The sequence below is a fragment of the Gigantopelta aegis genome, chromosome 6, assembly GCF_016097555.1.
Source record: "Gigantopelta aegis isolate Gae_Host chromosome 6, Gae_host_genome, whole genome shotgun sequence".
In the NCBI taxonomy this organism is placed as follows: Eukaryota; Metazoa; Mollusca; class Gastropoda; order Neomphalida; family Peltospiridae; genus Gigantopelta; species Gigantopelta aegis.
In genome coordinates, this window is record NC_054704.1 from 89,460,643 (window position 1) to 89,484,595 (window position 23,953).

At 36.3% G+C, this 23,953-nt stretch overlaps 1 protein-coding gene across 1 annotated transcript; it reads right to left on the minus strand.

Annotated features, from left to right (window-relative positions):
- Positions 1-1,198: 1,198 nt before the first annotated feature.
- Positions 1,199-18,031, minus strand: LOC121376215 (amiloride-sensitive sodium channel subunit beta-like). Its single transcript, XM_041504031.1, has 10 exons — positions 17,964-18,031; positions 14,982-15,073; positions 13,606-13,769; positions 12,656-12,745; positions 11,812-11,932; positions 11,130-11,217; positions 8,707-8,764; positions 7,878-7,972; positions 5,447-5,522; positions 1,199-3,669 (listed from the first exon to the last, which is right to left on the minus strand). Exons 1-10 carry the CDS (start codon positions 18,026-18,028, stop codon positions 3,544-3,546), a joined length of 975 nt encoding a protein of 324 aa, XP_041359965.1. The 5' UTR covers positions 18,029-18,031; the 3' UTR covers positions 1,199-3,543.
- Positions 18,032-23,953: the final 5,922 nt, after the last annotated feature.

Below are 23,953 nucleotides of genomic sequence, written 5' to 3' on the forward strand. Positions count from 1 at the left end.
GTGACTAACTTGAAGCTATACTTCACATCGAGTAGATATATAAAGGATATTTCATGTTTTTTTTGTCAAATATGATTTATATCTCATCGAGTGAATTTTGCAATCATATCTCACGAGTCTCGCCTGCGCGACGAGTGTGATATGATTGCAAACTTCACGAGATGATAAATAAATCATATTTGACAACAACAAAAAACCCCACCATGAAATGTTCTATTTATTATATAACTTTAGGCAATTTACGTTTATTTTTAAAATTCCAGGAGCAAAATACAGTGAAGATAACACTTTCTACAGTGATGACAACACATGTTAGAGTAAAATAGTGAAATGTTCACTCTAAAATATGTTATCGTCACAGAGTGACTGATAACACTTTTATTTCACTGATATTTTAAGATAGTTCACTAAATGTTATATAATAAAGTTTCACTAGGAGACTTTGCTGCATTTTGGTATGCATATTGGAACGTTTCAGATTCTGTAATGGTTAATTATACACTTATTATAGTTTGATCATATACTTATCATACTTTGGTCAGTTCTTACATTTTGATTCTAAATCGTTTTCTATTTTATTCAGTGTCAATCAGTTTGATATTTTAATTAAATTAAATAATTATATTATGTCTAAACTTTAATGTACTTTTGGTATGCACATTTGTTGCTTAAAAACGTTCGTTTGGGTGTAATTTTTATAATGTAATGTCTATACAAACAAATAAATATAGTAAATGTAATTGTTATGGTCATGCAGCATATAATAAATGTCATTTAAGCCTAAAAATATTAATAATAGACCTGTTGTTTATATGCTTGAACTGTTTTGTTTCAACTTTTTCACATTTCCCCCCAAAACCGTCTGTTTCCACCCCATATTTCTGATCCCGCACTAATTTGCCACAATGTCAACATTGGTTTTTTGAATCCTGACCCCAAGACGAACATTTCGATATGTCTGAACCTATGTTGAAATCCCGGTTGAACTATATAAAAAAAACCCACCTAGATAACATTTTGGCTCTCTTGTGCTCCATTTGTACCAGCGCTTTAAATTTGATATAGGTGTCGTAGACTTGGCGACACTTCTATAGTAACGTGTTGCCTGGATCACCCCTCCCCTCGACCCTCCCCCCATTGATCTAGAACACCCCGGCCCCATTGATCTAGGTTTAATGTCATTGCTCAGAGTCTCTATCTTGTCTGAGCATTATGTCATCTGGATTATAGTTAAAGCTTGTTTAGTTTAACGACACCACTAGAACACATTGATTTATTAATCATCGGCTATTGGATGTCAAACATTTGGTCATTCTGACGCGTAGTCATCAGAGAAAACCCGCTATATCTGGATTATAGATACGAATGTCCAAATTAATGTCACCACTAAAGGCTTGTATAGACTGGATGCGGCGTTGGCTTGCGGTCCTGCTATTGCGCCTTACGTTTTGAGCGTACACATCATATACGATTATTTCACTGCTGCTGGGCACATGTGTTTTCGGACGCACGTATCGTATGCATCTAGTGTAGACGCTTCCACTGAAACTAATTATGACTTTTTTTCTGGACCGTACGCACCCAGTCTATATCAGCCTTAAAGTGCTGTTCCAGATGTGTGTGGCGCGTTTGTCGTATGTGAATGATATGTGAACTGGGAAAGAGGAGGGTATGTGAACACGCTATATTGGGGGCCAACAAGTTCCAAAAGAAGCTATATATGATTGCAAACTAATCAATACGCATTTTCATGTGGATTAAAACTAATACTGAGGGTAGAATGATGGAAATACATATAGTGAAAAGGTTTCATGCCAGCTCATCATTTTCCAAGAATATTTCTATTGTTGTTTCCCGAATTTGAGGACTTGCTCCAGTCATCTAAATTCTAAACCACCACGACTTCCACGTACAGGCAGAGTTTATTCAACAAATTACACGACAACACACTTAATTATATAAATCAATACGATGGAATACATTTATTTTCATATTGTACGTCTCAACATTATTTACTACCGTACTATTATTCTGTGATATGCAATGTTTTTGTGTAAGAACAATTTTCATTTTGGACTCTTGAAAAACACGTACTTGTCACCATTTAAATCTATATAGCCTCTTTACCCCCATTTTTTTTATACAGTCAAACCTGTGCTCGGCAGCCACTAACGGGGTCATCAAAAGATGGTCTCTTAAGGCAGGCAGGTGGTTGTTCAAGACAGGTCAGCTTGTACTATAATGGTGGATGCTTTGGTAAAAGTGAAAATGTAGCCTCTTAAAAGGTTTCGCCATAAAAGCACATGTTGGATGCTCGTATTGACGAAACCGGTTTTCAATCATAATAATTTATCAGGTGAAGAAAACAAAACAGCACAATATATTGAAAACGCTTAAATATTAAACGTTTTTAAAAGCTGAGCTTTCTAAAACACTGTAGATTCCACATAATGATAAAATACTATACCTCATAACTATGAGACATTCTGTCCACTGTCATTACATACATACAAATATACAAGTCTGAATCACACAAAAACGTTAAACTTTCCAGTAAATGCTGAATACATTTTGCCGGCCCACTCTCATGCACAAATGTTTAGTCGATCCATTACACTTTCATCACTATTATAATGTTATAAATGCTATGATCAATGTGATATCAGTTAGCCTACTGTGTGCGTATTTACGTATATACACATATGGTACCTACCAACTTACCTACCTACATACATAACATAGTTATTACTGTAAGTCACTGATTGTATTTGGTCTGTGTCACCACAAACAGATCCACATAGTTATTACTGTAAGTCACTGATTGTTTGTATTTTGTCTACGTCACCACAGACAGATCCACATAGTTATTACTGTAAGTCACTGATTGTTTGTATTTTGTCTGTGTCACCACAAACAGATCCACATAGTTATTACTGTAAATCACTGATTGTTTGTATTTTGTCTATGTCACCACAGACAGATCCACATAGTTATTACTGTAAATCACTGATTGTTTGTATTTTGTCTATGTCACCACAAACAGATCCACATAGTTATTACTGTAAGTCACTGATTGTATTTGGTCTGTGTCACCACAAACAGATCCACATAGTTATTACTGTAAGTCACTGATTGTTTGTATTTTGTCTACGTCACCACAGACAGATCCACATAGTTATTACTGTAAGTCACTGATTGTATTTGGTCTATGTCACCACACAGATCCACATAGTTATTACTGTAAGTCACTGATTGTTTGTATTTGGTCTATGTCACCACAAACAGATCCACATAGTTATTACTGTAAGTCACTGATTGTATTTTGTCTGTGTCACCACAAACAGAGCTCTACGGCTCAGGGCATGTACACTCACAAACAAACAAAAAGGAGTTGAAGGATGAAGGTTGGTAAAAGATCAACGTCAGCGTTTGAAAATGGAATCAAATGATGAACTCTTGTTTTTCGTTCTTCAAGTACCCCAGCTGCTGCAGCACATTCAGCAACGTAGGACAGGCAGGGGGCCAGTGTTGTGATTCATACTTTCAGTTCTTTTTAAACACGAGGAAGGTAACTTCCATAAGGACCTCGACAACTTCCACAAGGCTGAGCACTGAACATCCAATCCATAGTCCCAAAGTTCCTCCGATGTCAGACAGAAATCTCTCCAACTAGATCAAAGAAGATATCAAATGTAGAAACATGAACTTATATGACAGTCTAATTGAAATGAGAACTTACTGGCCACTCCGACCTAAGAGTAGATCTGAGCAAATAAGAAGGAAGAAGAAGTCTGCTCTGTTTAACGACACCACTAAAGCACATTGATTTATTAATCATCGGCTGTTGAATGTCAAACATTTGGCATTTTTGACATATAGACTGAGCAAATAAGAAGGAAGGTGTGTTTTATTCAACGACGCTCTAAATACATTTTAATTAATGTTATATGGCGTCGGACATATATGGTTAACAGTCACACAGATAATTAGATAGGAAACCCGCTGCCGTCATGCAATGGGCTACTCTTTCCGATTAGCAGCAAGGGATCTTGCTGTATGCAGCATTCCACATAATGGATATTGCATACTTGTTAATAGAACTTGATACACCAGTTGTGGAGCACTGACTGGAATGAGAAATGGCCCCACCGACGGGGATCAATCCTAGACCAACAACGAATAGCTAGGGTTTCCACAGACAAACAAACTACACGAAGCTGTTCTCAGTGTTCAGACTTTAGTCAAGTTTGGACTTCATACCAGATGACCTTTTGATCGACCTTGATGTATTCGGGTTCTTTCCCTGTTCCAGTGAGTGCCTGTTCATGGGAACGTGTATATAAAAGATCCGTTGCTGCTGTTTTGTAGGAGTCTCCTACCCCCCCCCCCCCCCCCCCTCTCTCTCTCTCTCTCTCTCTCTCTCTCTCTCTCTCTCTCTCTCTCTCTCTCTCTCTCTCTCTCTCATGTTAGACATCAAATAGCGATAATTTAAAATGCGTTGAGAAATCGTTAAACAAACTGAACTGATGTCAGAACTTTAAACGAAGACCAAAGGAGAGTGGCAGTAAGATCTAGTTTGAAACAGATCACTGTAGAGAACTAGGCACATTAAAACACGTTATTATTGACAGATCATTTGGTAATATCAACATTGTATTTAAATGAATATGATGCATATTTATACGATATTAAACATGTTTATGTCCCGAGTGAAATTATTTTTGATTGTCTTGAGCTTAAAAATACGAAATGGTAGCGAGATTAATATCGTATTTATTATCCATATCACTCAATTCGTTTTGGCGACGTCCCTGTAAGGTTGTAATGCGCCAATCTATGATGTCAAAGTGTTAGTCCGTATCACTTTGATATGTACCAAGATATTTTTAACCATATGGGTAATAAATAGAGACTACTACATGTTTCAAAGTGTATACTGAACTCCAATGAAAACACATCACTCGGATTTCAGTTATTATTTAATTGTAGTATGAGTTTACCACACAAACAAACAACCCTATAATAATATGTGGAAACAGTCGTGAGACCATTTCCAATGCTATATTAAAAGAACGTGCTTTCAAAACACAAAATTCAGCATTTTCAAGCAGAAAAGTTCACTAAGGCGTGTCACATATTTGGTATAAAATGAAAACCATCCATAGATCACATCTAACCTGTATCACGACTCATATGCCTTTTACAACTACAAATGTGGCTGGTGCGTTTTCAGTGGAGTTCAGTATATGTAAGCGAGGTTTCGACCGTGCTTCTTTAATTAGATGGTATGGCTGTGGTGATCGGGTCATGACCTTGGAACAGCCAATCGCATGTCTTTAAATCGATAACACACGTATGTATGTATATTATTGTCATAGGCATAAATAACAAATGATGTTCTCACCAACAGATATGTAAGAAAAGTATAGAATTAACCATTCATTACCGTGTATTCGGGAGTCTCTGTGATACTTTCATAATTAAGAGTTCCGTAATACACTCGTATTCGTACAAAGGAAGATCTGAAAAATGAAAATAATTGTTGTTAACAAGCTAAATTAGAATTACACAAGGCACATACTGGAACAAATTTTGGCTTCATCAATTTTAAGATATATGGAGTATTACCTTGAAAGTTATTAAAATGTGGTTGAAGAATATTTTATAAGACAATGACTACATTTTGCAGTCATTTTGTCTAAAAAAAATAGCAAGTGGCTAATTTGGCAACAGGGCATCCCTGATTATATGAATTTTGACAAAATACAGAAATCAATCAACGCTGTTTCTAACAAAACAATCATAACTGGAACTGAATTGTGTCTCACAAAGACAACGATTAACATCAGAATGATGAGCCAGAATATTTGTTTGATGATGTCTTTCAGACACCAGACTAATGTGACATCCTGTCCCCTGAACAGTGTTTGTGATCATTACTGTGCTGTATATTGGATATCAGGGCCGGATCCAGGAAATATAATCAAGTACTCGCGAAGTAATCCAGGTAATATTAATAAAAACGATTACGACTACTTCAGAAAGTAATCGATTACGATTGCGAATACATTGTTCAGTAATCTTGAATACATTGTTCAATAATCATGATTACATTACCACAAATATGCACAAATAGTGAAATAATGTTACTAATATGAAATTATTCACTTTATTTCACAACCATACCGATTTTATTCATTGAAAGATACACATATATATATATATATATATATATATATATATATATATATATATATATATATATATATATATATATATTCACATAATGGCATCTATCTTGTTTACATTTACTACAAAATCACTTAAATGAATACAGTCTTCTAGCTAGCAATATATAGAAGGTCCCTGTCCCGTTTTGTCTCGTAATTCCTTGCCGTAAAAAAGAAATAATAAAATATATATATATACTAAAACACTTGCGTTCGTCTCAATGCATATACAGCGTTATCACGGGTCTGAATTCAACTAAGAAACACTTGACAATGCCTCCTTTGGTCACAGGTGTGAAAGTCCACCAACGGTACCGTGAAAATATTTCTTTTTCTTTTTTTCCGACGTATCAAGCTTAGTTCCATGGGCAGCCATCCTCACACTATCACAGATACAACCACAAATAACGTAACTGATTAAGCAAATACCCAGTTGAAAGTAGTTTAAAAGATAAACACTTCTGATAAAAATTTCCGAAAGCTGATTTTAATGAATTTTGGACATGTTGTTCTACGAAACGCGGCGCTCCTCGTGATTCCAACATAAACACACCCAGATCAAGATACTTATAATTTTCACCGATACAATTGGATTGTTATAATATGGCACAAAGCAAACTACCAACACTAATCATAGTCATTTTTAAAGTGTCATCAATTAAATGCAATGAGCAACTTGTGCACATTTACATGTACATGTATGCAGATATCAGTTTAATTATTTATTTACTTGTTTGTTCTTTTCTTTCGTTCTTTCATTATTTCTTCATTAATAGATTTAGAAACAAAACACATTTATTTTAATTTGTGGATCGTACTAAAAAGTATACGTTTTACAAACAGTAAAAAATATAGTGGTCAGACAGTTGAAACTACTAAATATGGCATAGTTCAAAATTATTTATTTACTTGTTTGTTCTTTTATTTCGTTCTTTCCTTATTTCTTCATTTATAAGGTTGTTTTTTTTAAATCATTTATTTTAATTTGTGGATTGTATTAAAAAGTATACGTACTACTAACAATAACACAATATAGTGGTCAAACAGTTGCAATTACTAATTATGGCTTAGTTCAAAATAATATTTTATGTATTGATTCAATAATTATATCTGTATTTGTGGGTACCTTTTCGTCAGTAATCCAAATTTAAGAATGATAAATCTGGTTTTGAAAACTGATTCCCTCCCTTGGACACATACGTTCATACATTTTTGAAATCATTTAATAAATAATCAAAAAATTATCCATTATGTTTATGGTTGTGAAATAAAGTGAATAATTGCACGTATGTATGTATGTATGTATGTATGTATGTATGTATGTATATAATTTATTGGGGGGGGGGGGGGGGGGTAAATAGGGCACATGGACCAACTAGTGAAAAGGGCAACAAAATGACAATTCCAATTTGTTTTAAATAAAAACTCCCGAAAAATAATAAGGCACTTTAATATATATATGAGGTAGGGGAGAGAAACGCTGGTCATACACACACGTTTTGATACTTACTTGGGTCAGCTGCTTAATTAAACTTTAACCCTGTAAGTATTTAACTTGAAGGTTATTTTTGACTCATTAAAGTTATTGACATATACTAGCAATGAGTGAAGGATGTATTTTATACTTCAGTCAGGGCACAAACTTACTTGCGTTTTACATAGTTTTCAACAGTCCAGTTTTCATATTCACATTTCGCATGTACTCCATCATTATTTTTACAAATTTGAGCTTCCAGAGTAACCTGTAGTAGAACACAAATATCGTACTTCATACATGTAATGGTAAATGCATAATAATATATTTAAAAATAAAATTACTATAAATAAAATAATAAAACAATAAAATAAATACAAAATACAAAACAACAACAACAAACAAATATAACGTAACAGCGGCGTAAGAAGGTGCCAAAATGTGGGGAGCACACTTTTATATTTACACACTTTACACTGTTATAAAGCAATTATAAAGCAAAATATCTGAAAAGTGGGGGGCACATGCCCCCTTGCCCCCCTCCCCCCTTCCTACGCCAGTGCGTAATTTACTGTACTAACTTAAATAAGTAAATTTTCAAACACTCAGTTATACTTTTTAGCTGTGAAGTGGGCATTAAATATAAATATTTATTACTATTACTAACAAAAGGCTGCAATCTATAATTTAGGTTTTTAATCGTACATTGTGGCACCTTCTGGGTTCGCTTTTATAAAACAGGTACGGAGGAAGTGGCATCTTTGACACTCCAGCAACCCCTCTCTTTGCCACCAACATAGAATTCCCTGACGTGTCCACGAAATACACGACTGATTCTTACAAACAGTGATTTCAGCAGTTTAAATACTGGGAGTGATGCTGGGGAATGGATAGTAGCAGATAAGAAGTCATAATCTACTAAATTTATCGTGGATAATGTCGTGGTTAGTGCAGTTTTAAAACGAGTGTAGGTTATACATGTTTGTATGCATGGACTCTTACCACGTGTTTTAAAAGTGGCCAATCTCTGGTGGTAATTCTTGTGTCAAAATCCTTTTGCCTGGGAAAGAAAGGAAACAAATACTTTGTTGATAAAACAGTTTTGACAAATCATGTATTTTACGAATTACTTTTGGATATAAGTACATATGTTTGTTACAGGTATTCAAGGTGTTCTACTTAAATATAATTAAATTTTTGTTACAGTCATTACAGTTTTAATTAGGTTTCCGTTCTATTCATCGTAAATTACATCATCAATCAATTTAAAGCTATCTCATTGGTACAACCATAGCAGCGTAAGTTTGTTCATTCTTTGACATTCCCAGTCTGGAGCTTGACGCGTAAGATGTGTTTGTTTCGCTTGTGCGCACTGCACGTGCTTTCGTGTGCTCGACTTGGGGATCCTTTATTTCGTTGTTTTTGTCAGTGAAACGAAGTTTTCTACTGGGATGTATGCGGCCATTGGAACTAATTGAACACTGGAACGCTTCTCGTTTCGACAGCCTGCACCACCAGGTTGGATTCCTTTTAGCGAGATACCTTGTCTCCACGTCATTTCCCCGGATGACTGTGTCGACTTGTTTTTTCGTGACTTGTATGACGGCCATTCTGCAGAACGCCACGGTTGTTGGCATTTAGTCTCTACATGTCCGAGCCTGTCCTAGCAGCACTGGGAGATTGACCGCCCCACTCTAAGAAGAAATAGGAAGTGGGGTCGGCCCCTGCTACTCTTTTCTAGACTTTACTTTGCTTTATAGTGATACAATCTCGTATCCTCCGGAGTCGGGCCCGTCCGCACCATTATACCAACCAATGACAACTGAACTATACCCATCTGATACTCTCTCTCGTTCAGACGGATCCAGCTTCTCAATACACAGCACAGCACAGCACTACACCTTCAACGTCTAATGACTGTCAATCTAGGGGTTTTCTTGACGGGATGCAACCCATCTCGTCCCTATAAGCTGTGCACCCAAATGGCCTTAACGAGGCCACTCACATGGACATATAGATCGGACTTAAAACTTTTAGACCTTCGTTCAAAATTTTATGTCAAAATTACTTTCTTTTTTAATATTATTAAATAGTCCGATCCTCTCTTCTTTCTCTTATTTATTTTTGGACTGTCCTTCTAAAATGCTCCAAATTATATAAATATTCAGCCGAGCTGTCAATTCTTTTTATTTTTGGCTTGTAACTTTTTATTTAATTTGTTTTTTTAATTCTGTTAACTTTTTTTTATTAATTGCTATTTTCAAAATTCTGCCCATTTTCAACTCTACCCCCTTATCTTTATTATCTTTATTGTGGTTTTATTAATAGGTATGTTTCAAATTTAGTTATAATGATTGTCTGTTATTATTATTATTATTTATTTTATTTTATTTTATTTTATTTTTGGGGTTTTTTGGGGGGTCAACAATACAGCCTATATATATATATATATATATATATATATATATATATATATATATATATATATACACACACACACACACACACACAGTCAAACTTCGATAACTCGATCTTGAAGGGCACAAGGAAATAGTTCGAGTTTCAGGGAGTTCAAATTTGAAACTGCATAGCAGCTGGTTGCAGCATTGCAGCATTGCAGCTGGTTTATTTCGCTTAACATTGTATTTAATAACTAAATGACTGGTAATTGATAACATTAACTGATACATAAATAGAAAAGCTAAAGTTTGTCAAGATTCACGCCTTTGAGAGCAAAAACAAACAGCACTAACAATTATTACAAATGCTCTTTGAAGTTAATCAGACTCTGTAATTAAGTATTACGTAGCGAGGCTCTCCACCACGGACGAACACCGACTACCAAACATAGGATCATTTCATTTCGCTTAGTCGGCGATCTATTATTCTGTAATTATCACTCTAATCCTCGACAGCCAAAACCACCCGAGACAGGCGCGCTTCGCTTGTTTGACATGTTTGACAATACATTCGTCTTTAAAATTCTATCGGCAACGACAGTTTGATCAATCCACACACGTCGAGTTTTAGAGGTGCATACTCCATTAAATCTTTATGGCAGGACCATAGAGTTAGGTCGAGAATTCGAGGTTATCAAGTTTACGAAGTTTGAGATTTCGAATGTCGTTATTACTAGTTTGTATAGCAACTCAGCCGGGACCGTCGCTTCAGATCAAGAGATCGAAGGTGGAGTGATCGAAGTTTGACTGTATATATATATATATGTATACATGTATATATATAATAAAGCATGACAAATTTGTGTGCGAACAGTTTGTTTCATTTAAAAGAAATAAGAGGAGAGTAATTATTTATCACAAATACATTTTAAAATAACAAAATATGGCATTTGGAATTTTGAAAATGCACCCTTAAGAATGACACGTGTATATTACATCTACTGTACGTTTCATCAGTGTACTTACACGCAAGCAGCGCCACAGTGACATGGGTTCTTTCCCTTTGTTGTATCTGCGATGTACCCAACGTAAACTTTATCTTCACATTGCCATTCTAAACCGAACAATATAGAGCGAAAGAAACAAGTAGAATATATATTTAGCCAAACAATTTCAGCAATTTGGTAATCGTGCTTAAATAAAAGGAAACTCGTTACATGAAGAATAAAATCAGACACTGGATTTAATTGAGGTATCATTTGGCAGTATAAGTAACAGAAAATGTTCAATATAAAATGAAATGTGTGACTGTCACGTCGTTAAATGGTGAAAATCTGAAAATTGTCAGTAACGCATATGACCACATTGGGCATTACATGCGGTACAACGTCGGCTCCTGCTTCTGGAATACTGAAAGAAATCCTTTCACGAGCTAAAGCAAGTTTAAGGTTGTGGACGTTGACAAGAAACGATAATTCACCTTTTGGGGTGTCGCAGTATTTGACGTTGGCTTGGGAGACAAGAAACAACAACTCACCTTTTGGAGTGCCGCAGTATTTGACGTTCGCCTGGGTGTTAAAAAACGACAACTCACCTTTTGGGGTGCAGCAGTATTTGACGTTGGCCTGGGAGACAAGAAACAACAACTCACCTTTTGGAGTGCCGCAGTATTTGACGTTGGCCTGGGAGAAAAGAAACGACAACTCACCTTTTGGAGTGCCGCAGTGTTTGACGTTGACCTGGGTGTTAAATGTGAAGGTAAAGTCCTGGCCAGGCTGACAAGAGCAGTTGGAAATGGTCAGAGTTCTTAAGCACAGTTCCCGACAGGCCTGTTGAAACACAAACATAACATGAACATACATGTACCCGTACACGTGCCACATACACATTGTATATACTCACACATACTCAATACAATTACACATATAAAGTGCTACGCATATTATGCATACACAAATAGAATTCTACAGACACATGTACATACACACACATTAAAACGCACATGCACATACATGCACATATTCAAACCCACATATACACTCATACTCATAAACACACATACGAACATGTATATTTATATGAACAAGTGTATATACACATGCACATGCACAAAGACGTATAAATGGAAAACCCAGGATAGATAATCGGTATTAGAAGGGAGAGACAAGGCAGAATTGCGGCCATAAGCGCGCACACACGTACACACGCCTGTACGCATGCACACACACACACACACACAAACGCGCGCGCGTACGCCAGCACGCACACACACATTCAAAATGCATTGCGGTTTTGTCATTCCAATGACAGGTTTTCTTTTGTTACTAGTATTTCTATTAACATTGGAAAGTCCTATTTCATAACCGTGGGACTTTGTAATCACAAAGAACCATGATTCAACTGATTTAATCAATCCTACTGACGTGTCCTACGTGTAAATGCATTAATCCGTATACATGTATATGTTCAGGATACTGAAGATGTGGGGACGCCGGCATAGTTAGGAATTAGTGTCGTCACATGTAGGAACGTGTCGGGTTAGCGTCGTTTACCTTCTCCGAATACTGTATTCCATAGAGTCGCTTGAATTCATCCGATACATTGCATACCCCGTATTTCCCAGACAGGCGCTGAATATTTATCTGAGGAAGACAAGTAACAGTAAGTTGTATTATTGAAAACACATGTAGAATATCGTTCTGTGTACAAGAAAGAATTATTCACAAACTCCGTGTATTTAAATACTATACTGGTATAAAATGTCATCAATATCAATCCAGTTCTTCATTACTTTAGGTATCGTGCAAACTATACGAGGTTCTGTTTAGCTGTTTTAATTTCTTTTAATTAAATTTTACAGACAATTAAAATAAAATATTACAAAAGTGCTGGTGTCAAAATCTTAATTTCGTCTATACGCATGAACAAAAGAAGAAGTTTGTTTTAACGACACCACTGGAGCACATTGATTAATTAATCATCGGCTATTGGATGTGAAATATTTGGTAATTCTGACATGTAGTCAACAGAGGAAACCGGCTACATTTTCCTAATGCAGCAAGGGATCTTTTATATGCACTTTCCCACAGGCAGGATAGCACATACCAAGGCCTTTGACCAATGTGGTGCATAGATTGGAACAAGAAAAGAAAACCACAATCAGTTGAATGGATCCACCGAGGTGATTCGATCCTTTGACCTCAAGCGAGCACTCAGCCTACTGAGTTAAGAGCTAAATCCTGCCCCCTGTATGCATGGATACTTTATGTGTAGTTTTGTTGTTCTTTTTGTTTTTGTTGGTTTGTCTTTGTTTTTTGGCTTTTTGTTTTTGTAACAAAATATTTCAAAAAGATTATTTGATGGTTTCAAAGTCTTATATATGTGTGTATGAATACTTCATATTAAAAAAATTATTTGCCTACATGAAGTAACAACCCCCCCCCCCCCCCCCCCCCCCAAACCTCAAACAAACCCAACAACAACAACAACAAAACAAACATACCAGTTTCAGGATCACGTGGCTCTCTGCTCCAGCCGAAAGCATTACCCCCTCTGTGCCTGGGAACGGAAGTGTCCCATTTTCATGTATCACCACTTTCACGCCATATCCGGTTGCAAACGTTTCGATATATTCTTCTGTTTGGATATCAAGTGTCATGTCCAAACCTACATTAAAATAATTATTATAAAAAGCAAATTTACAAATAGCTGTTACTGCGACATCACACCATACGAGTATTTTCAGTGTAATCAATGTATATGATATTTTTCTAATCACATATTTTAAGAATTTGATAACTTTGCAAATTAGATGTAAATTATTCAAGGTCACGGTACTAAGTTTATTGACATATAAGCAAACGTACTAGGGCGACACTCCATAATTATTATAAAAAGCAAATTTACAAATATTTGTTTCGGCAACATCACACCATATGAGTATGTCGTACGAGGAACGCTGACTGCACAGCAACCGATGAAGTCATAATGTTGTCTTGTCACAGTTGACTATTATCGTACGAGACTCTCGTGTCGTGTGGCGTCGCCTTTACTGATGGAATTAAAATGTTGAATTTGAACTTATTATTTTGAAGATTGGTGTAAATTATATACTATTTAAGACATCTTAATTAAACAATAAATCAGGACATCTACATTACTGTGAGATGCCATCATCCGAAAACTGTCTATGAAAATGGAGTAGATACTGCATTCTACAACTGCACTGATTAAAACAACAAAAAGAAAAAAAAGAAGAAAAAACCCCCCCAAAAAAAACAACCTAAATACAAAACAAATTAAAGTTCTGGACATCTAGTTTTAAAACATTTTCGGGACAACATACCCCCGAAACTCTATAATTGATATAAACGCTACCAAAAGTCATACCAGTTCAGCTAAATGTTTAAATAATGTCCTACAATGTCACTTGAAAGGTGTCTAACGTAATATGATAACATGATCCTATGACATATTGTTTCCAATCGAATGCTCTATTACTGAGTTACACATTCTCCGATTCAGTTTCCTTTAAGACAATATATCCAAAAGTACCATACGTATGTTTGATAAATCAATGTGTTCTAATGGTGTCGTTACACATAACAAACTTTAACTATTTTGTTTTCTATTACTGAGTTATATTTTTCTCATCATATAAAAATGTGCGCTATAAAACATTTTAAAAAGAAAAACGTTACATAAATATGTGTTTGTATGTATGTGTGTGTGTGTGTGTGTGTGTGTGTGTGTGTTCAAGAAATGTATATTTTAATCATACGTAAGCAGAATACAATCAAGTGCAGACAAGTAGGCAGGCGGGTTGGTAGTTAGGTAGATAGGCAGTTAAGTAGACAGGCTTATAATAAGATACAATACCTGCACCAGGTCCACTCTTAGAGGCGCGAAATCCAGATGGGTTAAGAGTAAAACAGTTGCCGTGTTTCACAGAGTAAAATTGGGTGAAGTTCCTTGAAGAAAAAGAGTTTTTATATATATATATATATATATATATATATATATATATATATATATATATATATATATATACACACACACACACATACATACATACATGTACATGTACATACATGTACATACATACATACATTAATATCTATTATCCCCTGCGCCAGTGCGTTAATATCTATGTATGTACCAGTCAACCTCGACATACATGCAATATATAGGTATTCATACATCAATACATACATACATACATACATACAATGTACATACATACATATATACATATATATATATATATATATATATATATATATATATAGTAGAATCTCGTTAGCTCGACCTCGGAAGGGTCGATCACACCGCAACGCTCGAACCAAAAATGAAGTCCCGAGTTTTTTGTTCGGTAAACCCTTATATTAACTGCTGAAGGATCGAACACGTCCAGGGTCGACTATAAGCCTTCGCTCGAACTAAGTTGTCGGTCCCATCTATGTTAATAGCTATATTTCCCTCGAACTGGTGATGCATCAAATATCAATTAGGCCAAATAAACAAAAAGAGTTGGTGATCGTCCTTTTGATCACACAAATCAGGATGGGGGGTGGGGGGGGGGGGGGGGTTTTTTCTGTGAAAAACTTTATAAAACCCTGCAGACCAGGAGTAGCAGTCAACAGCGCATGCGCCTGGATGTTGTAGTTCCTTCACTGGCCGCCAGATGGACCTGGTGATGGTTTAACCCGTTACGGTGCTTACGAAAGTTGAATTGCTGCTATCTCGACGCATTTTTAACAGTTTTTAACAAACTAAAAAATAAAATACTTTCAGGGGCGGGCACATTTGTCAGGTACGGGCGGGGACGATCACCAACTCTTTTTTTTATTTGGCCTTATGGCAAACCGCCAAACAGGACTAACAATTACTGCGCTTGCGCAATTGGTTATTATAACCTTCGGATTAATTATTTAGGCGGAACGAACTATAGAAAGAAAGAAAGAAATGTTTTATTTAACGACGCAGATATCGGGGAATCGCAACACTAGCTATGCAATCCTTTTGTCACCACACTTGTCATGTTGTTTGTTAACGACTATCGGTAATGATCTTTCAAGTACAGCTAGTGTTACCGCAACTGTTAGATGAACCGTTATACCAATCAAACAATTAGTGCATAAACGAGCCTCAGCATAAAGCGTTACTTTGAAAACGACTACATTTCTAAAAAGTGGACAATGCTGCGTTTTTTATTGTTGAAATATTCAAATTGTTCAGTAATAAATTCATGTAAATACAGATTAAGAATTTGCCATTTATTTATTTCATTTCAGTGCATTTACGTGTATTACACAATTTGTATCTAATTCAACTTTCTAACTGATGTTACGGATATGTCCGATGTTGACCGAATGGTTCGGTCGAACTACCCGATGGGTCGAACACTTTCTCGAGCACCGACGGGATTCGAGCCAACGGGATTTAACTGTATATATATATATAATAAAATTAATTCAGTATATAAATTCCGTATTAAGATTGTTTATTGGTTTATAAATAGATCAATGTTAAATATTGCTTTCAGACTGACAGTTCAAATCAGTTCAAAGTTTGTTTTATATATATTATATTTGTTTTATATAATTATAATATACTGAACTCCATTCAAAACGCACAGTCCGATTTTTAGTTAATATTGCTATTGTATGTATGTGAGGTTACCACAAAATACAGACAATAATGTGCGGAAACAATAGTGAGACCATTTCCAATACTGTATTGAACCAATACATGCTTTGAAAACACTTGATATGAAAAACTAGCAAAACATGAAATTTACCATTTGTTCACTGAAATGTACACCAAGGCGAGGTGTACGTGTTAAAAATATGCTATAAAATGAGCTAAATGAAAAACCACCCTTAGATCACATCTTAGACAGCGTCACGATTGATACGGCGGTTTGCATGTTATCATTCAGCAATAATGAGACTGGAACAGGTTGCACATCACCATTAATTACTCCATGGAGTTCAATAAAAAATTCTGTTTTAGAATATATTCTGTGAAAAATACAATAATACCGAGAGGGTCACGTGACTACTGATTTTAGGGAAGTATCTCCCTTGACAACTACAAACAATCAACATAGGTCGACCACGAATATTTTCAGTTAGCAACCCTCGTGGCAGAGCACCGCCTCATGTTGCTGTTACGCAAGTGATAATATATATGCCAGTAACTTCACACTAATGGGTTATTTAAATCCTACAGAGGTCAACCTGTTTGTAATCATTACGAAACTTAATCTTAACCGTAACCTTCACCCTAACCCTTGTATACAATTTATGAGTTATCTATTGTCTAATAGAATACATCCCATTATACAAAATCAGTCAAATGTGTTATTGTTTTTTCTTTACAGCTCCAAATCGGACTGGTGCGTTTTCAGTGGAGTTCAATATCTACATATATATAGAAAATGAATTTTATTTTTGTTGTCAATAATTATCAAATAATTTATATATTTGATGTTAAAATATAATTCAGTCATTTCATTTTAATCTCTGTCCCGGGTCAAGTCCCTGACATGCCTGAAACCTTAATGGTATAGGGGCATGTTAAAATAGTTCATAGTCATTTTAATATGATTTAAGTAAGGTTTAAGCATGCTGTCTTGGGCAAACACTTCAGTTATCTATCCAGGACAGTAGCTTTTAATGAGAGAAAAGTCGGTGTAGTGGTCTTACACCTACGCACAGACTCATTAAAACTCGCTCTGGATGGGAGCCAGTACCGGGGTGTCAACCGGGTATTTACCCGTTTTATGTTCGATTGCTTAACCACTGCCACTGATGCCGGTAATTTACAGTAACTAAAAAGTTAACTGTAACTACTTACTGCGCGTAGCACGCCTTGTTATTTAACGTGCATTCCATTAACATCTTTTCCAGCTGGTGGCCCATCGTTTGTCGTGTAGACCTGCAAATAGTGATAAGATATTTTAAATGTTAAGATGTTGCCACCTGACAGATTTTTTCACGACTATAATTTCATGTTAAATATATTTTTCAGCATAAAACATCAGTGGTTGAATATTACGTGTGTGTGTGTGTATATATATATATATATATATATATATATATATATATATATATATATATATATATATATTACTACGTGTACGTGAGAGAGAGAGAGAGAGAGAGAGAGAGAGAGAGAGAGAGAGAGAGAGAGAGAGAGAGAGAGAGAGACACACACACACACATGGACATGGACAGAGACAGAGACAGAAAAACAGAGATAGAGATAGAGAGATAGAGATAGAGAGAGACAGGTGTTTAAAAAAAGAGACATGGTTTTAATTATAAAACGCAGATATCCAAAGCCTTTGACACTGTTAGCCTTTATCTTTTAAAGATCTCAACGACAAATATTTGGAAAAGACATCGATCACTACCAACACAAAGGTGTAATCTCTATTAGACTTGCTGAAGGGGTGACACACCTCGTCGATGTTAAGTGAATGGGATAAAGTGTGCCTGAACCACTACTGATAACTACACTATACCGGTATAGCTATTGCATGTGTGAACGCTCGTCATTTACAGCCAAAAGTGTTTTAGTTGAACCAGTATAGTTCAGCTAGTTTAAGCTGTATGAGTGTGAACACAGGCAATGATGTAACAACCTACTTGTCCATCCCTTGTAGTGTGTCGCTGATGAGCCTCGATCGGACGTAAAACGCGTCCAGTCCGGTGACCTCCTGCTCATAGCAGTTGTCTTCGAATTCTCCGTCGCATACCCATTCTGTGGTCGAAAAATCGTTATAGTTGAAGTTGAACGTCTCGTTGATGCATTCCTGAAATATGAGTGCATACAACACGCCTAAAACGTGTATATGGCACGCCTAGAACGTGCATGCGACACGCCAAGAACGTGCATACAACACACCTAAAACGTGCATACGACACGCCTAAAACGTGCATACGACATGCCTAAAACGTGCATATATACAACATGCCTATAAAGAAACGACAGGAACTTAAAATGATTTCCCGTCTCGGACGAAGGAGCTGGAAGTGATCAGAACCGACGCCCAAGACAGGTGCGCACTATACCAGTTTGTTCTAAATATGCATGCAAAACCCCTTGACCTTGTAGCGATGGCTACAAGTCCTTGTCCCTAAAATGGCCATGCAAAATGCCAAACTCTAGCGTCCTCTCTAACTATTCAGTTTACTGTAAACTGAGAGAAACAAAAAAGCGTGCGTATTAATTTCGCGTCATTCACGCCCAACCTCAATTCGCGAAATTTATACGCACGACTTATTTTCGCTCGTATTATTTTTTTACAGATGCCAACGTGGTCTTTCGCGAAATTTAAACGTCGCGAACTTGCGCTAAGGTGCGTATTCTCGAAAAAAACCCACGACGCAATATTAAGCCGGTTTACAGTATATGTGACGCAACATAAACAGGACACGGCTAGAGGACACTCGAGCTAGCAAAATGCGTATTTAAAATGCTAATAGCGTAATCTGTCGTATTATGTATTTACTGTTATGGACACACACATTTGATGAATTCAAGTTATATTGCAGAGGCCAATATCGTAAGTTTGCGTCTGCGACTAGCAGTTATACCGGTGTCACATATAATTTGCACTCCCCTGAAGTTGCACTCACCAGTCAACATTATACGTAGAATAAGCACTCCCCAGTGCATATTATATATGTAATATACATTCCCCCAGTCTATATTATATGTATAATGTGCACTCCTCCATTAGACGTAGGCTATAATAATGTTTAAGCACTGACATAATTATATTTTTTGACTGTTTTTGATGTTTGTATGGCCAGTGCACTTTGTAAAAGTTGGTATAAATCTCAGTGGCGAATCTAAACGAGGGTGTTAGATATATCAATCAGGGGCAGACCCAAAGAGGCCAAAACGTTCCTGGATCCGCCCTTGCAAATTTGCAGAATAAAAATAATAACTCATCATGTGTGGTTAAAAATGGAATTTTTTTATACCTAACAGAACAGAAGAATGATGATCAAATAAAGGTAACTTAATTTTGGTGCATGTTAGTAACATATGTGGATATCAGCGTATGGAGCATTAATATACAAATACCACGATACTAACTATGTACATTTACAAGTTACATTTATAACGTATACCTTCATAATTATCTCGAAGCACAAGCGGCGTAACATAGCTCAGTGGTAAAGCGCTCGCCTGATGTGCGGTCGATCTAGGATAATTATACATATACCCTACCCTCAACATTCATTATTATACACATAATCTGCGCTTCCCGTTCATTATTATAGACATAATATGCGCTTCCCGTTCATTATTATACACATAATATGCGCTTCTCGTTCATTATTATACATATAATCTGCGCTCTCCGTTCATTATTATACACATAATCTGCGCTTCCCGTTCATTATTATAGACATAATATGCGCTTCCCGTTAATTATTATATACACATAATATGCGCTTCCCGTTCATTATTATACATATAATCTGCGCTCTCCGTTCATTATTATACACATAACCTGCGCTTCCCGTTCATTATTATAGACATAATATGCGCTTTCCGTTAATTATTATACACATAATATGCGCTTCCCGTTCATTATTATACATATAATCTGCGCTCTCCGTTCATTATTATACACATAATATGCGCCCTCCATTCATTATTATACACATAATATGTGCTTCCCGTTCATTATCATACACATAATCTGCACTCTCCGTTCATTATTATACACACAATCTGCGCTCTCTGTTCATTATTATACACATAATCTGCACTTCCCGTTCATTATTATACATATAATAGGCGCTCTCCGTTCATTATTATACACATAATATGCGCTTCCCGTTCATTATTATACACATAATATGCACTCTCCGTTCATTATTATACATATAATCTGCGCTCTCCGTTCATTATTATACACATAATATGCACTCTCCATTCATTATTATACACATGATATGTACTCTCCGTTCATTATTATACATATAATCTGTGCTCTCCGTTCATTATTATACACATAATATGCGCTCTCTGTTCATTATTATATACATAGTATGTGCTTCCCGTTCATTATTATATACACATAATCTGCGCTCTCCGTTCATTATTATACACATAATCTGCGCTTCCCGTTCATTACTATACACATAATCTGCGCTCTCCGTTCATTATTATACATATAATATGCGCTTCCCGTTCATTATTATACACATAATATGCGCTTCCCGTTCATTATTATACACATAATATGCGCTTCCCGTTCATTATTATACACATAATCTGCGTTTCCCGTTCATTATTATACATATAACCTGCGCTTCCCCTTCATTATTATGTCTATACATGTACCGTATACTTCCCATGCATTACTATACATATAATCTGCACTCCACATTCATTATTACACATATAATCTGCATTCCTCATTCATTATTATACTTATAATCAGCACCCCACATTGATTGTTATACACATAATCTGCACCCCAAGTTCATTATTATTCATATAATCTAGACAAGACATTCCGTTTTATATGTATAGTAACAACAGAAAATGAAATACGTGTACTTTTAACAATATTTGTTGTGCTATAACAGTAATACGAATTGGGTTTTTTTCGTAGATTTACGTTTCTGTGCAAAACTAGGTTTACGATGTTTATATTAGTGAAATTGGACCCAGGCCCGTAGAAAATTATTGGCAAGTCTTATTTTGACTTCTGATGCTGTTTGAAGTAGTTTTTGGCAATATTATAAGCAATATTAACGACACAATGCTGTAAAGTTAAAATTTGTTTTGTTTAACAACACCACTAGAGCACATTGATTAATTAATCATCGGCTATTGGATGTCAAACAATTGGTAATTCTGACTCGTAGTCATCAGAGGAAACCAGTTACATTTTTCCTAATGCAGCAAGGGGTCTTTTATACGAACTTTCCCACAGACAGGAAGGCTAATACCACGGCCTTTGGCCAGTTCTGACGTACTGGGTGGAACGAGGAAAACTTACCAGTTGAATGGATCCACCGAGGTGGTTCGATCCTGCGACATAAACACCTCAAGCGAGTACTCTACGAACGGAGCATAATCCCGTCCACACCATGCTGTATGTTTTGTTTCTTTTTTTATTTTGATACATTAAATACCAGAGGCCTAATTCACAGAGCTCACCGAGGCTCAGCTAGACAGCAAAGTATCCTCTTTTTAAGTCTTTTAGCATTGCACTACGATATCGCAAAGTTGCGAGAGTTTAGTGAATTGGGCCCCAAGGGCCTAATTCACAAAGCTCTCTTAGGCTCTCCTAGACAGCAAAGTATCCTCTTTGCAAGTGTTTTAGCATAGCACTACGAGATCGTAAAGTTACGAGAGTTTAGTGAATTAGGCCCCAGGTCTTTCCGCTCCTTATGACCTTGTATTGTTGTATTGTGAATATACCAATTAATGTACTGCAATAAAAGAAGCAATAAAAGAATAACGTACTTGGGCCGTACCTATCCAAAATGAAGTAGAGGTGTGTGTGGGCGGGGGGGGGGGGGGGGGGGTAGATCACAGTAATATCAGCCATTTGCTTCTAAATATTTCTGACGTCACCCAAATACCAACCTGACTTTGATACTGCTCATCGACTTCGAAAGCCTTCTGGAGGTCACATGGTGCTGTTTTGATCTGGGACAACCTAACAGGGTTCGTGTTACATACGGTGACGCTGGGAAAAGCCAAGGCACTAAACCCTAACGACACAGTAGTCTTTGAAGGCCACGAGTAATACTCCGTGAACAGTTTGTTCAGCTGATAAATCATGAAACCAGTGGCGGTAAGAAAGAACGCTGTCCACATTAACTTTCCTAAAATCCTAGGGGAGGCCCAGATTTTGGGAATTCCTTGAAATGACGTCGATTCTATGAAGTAGGTAAATGAAGAGCGCCATTTTCCTTTCACTTCTCCTTTTTCCGGATTGTTGTAGTCGCTAGGTTTGGGAACCGTCTTTGTCTCCACCTGATCGAAAACGAAATTCAAATTTATTACCGCCACTAAAACATGTTTGCTAAAGTTAAAACATACATTTCTTTTTGCTAAAGTTAACACATACGTCACCCAATCTAATGTAAAGATTCTGCAGGGTTTTTTTTAACTCACTATAACCCCCCCCCCCCCCCCCCCTTCTCCACGCCTTCTTTTTTATTCCTCTTTGTTCAAGTCTATGCAGGTCGGTTGTATCTTAATATATATCGGCTTGTAAAATGTAGGGAGAGGTCTTAATATATACTCTTCAAAAAAACTAGAGGAACCTGAAATATTAATGTTAATATCAACTACGTGTTGACCACAGACATCCTAGTAAAGAACGTTCAGGTCTGTTTATCAGCACACCGAAACACATTCCATAGTTTACACATGCATCACGCAGTTGCCCCTTACACGTGCGTGGGGTGTCATTCTCGATTTTGACAATTTCCAGGAAGATCGATTAATCACTGTGGAACATTATTTCTGTCAATCTTTTTCATTCTTGTGATCATACAGTTGTTATTGTTTTGTTTTTAGTCATTTTTATTGTTTGAATTTGCGATTTACTGATAAAAAACGTCAACTTTCAAATTCACTTCCGACCCCAATCGTCCTTCAAGATCTTTGGTGGTCATAAAACGTACTGTAATACTGAACTACCGGTTGTAATGTTTGCTCAATTAATTCACTATTATCATATAACCATTCCCCACAGCTAATATGCCTTACAATTTTGGCAATTGTAAATTCTTATTAGAGTTCCCCTACTTGTTTAAGACTACAGGCTTAGCCTGTTGACCAATCCCACTGTTTTG

Bases quoted from the DNA above. Each gene is read 5' to 3' on its own strand.
- LOC121376215 (XM_041504031.1), bottom strand. From the start codon at position 18,028: ATGGGCCACCAGCTGGAAAAGATGTTAATGGAATGCACGTTAAATAAC. The intron at 12,746-13,605 runs GTATGTTTGTTT...TGTCTTCCTCAG, and splicing joins GCCACGTGATCCTGAAACTG to ATAAATATTCAGCGCCTGTC. The intron at 3,670-5,446 runs GTAATGAATGGT...TCTTTGATCTAG, and splicing joins CAGAGACTCCCGAATACACG to TTGGAGAGATTTCTGTCTGA.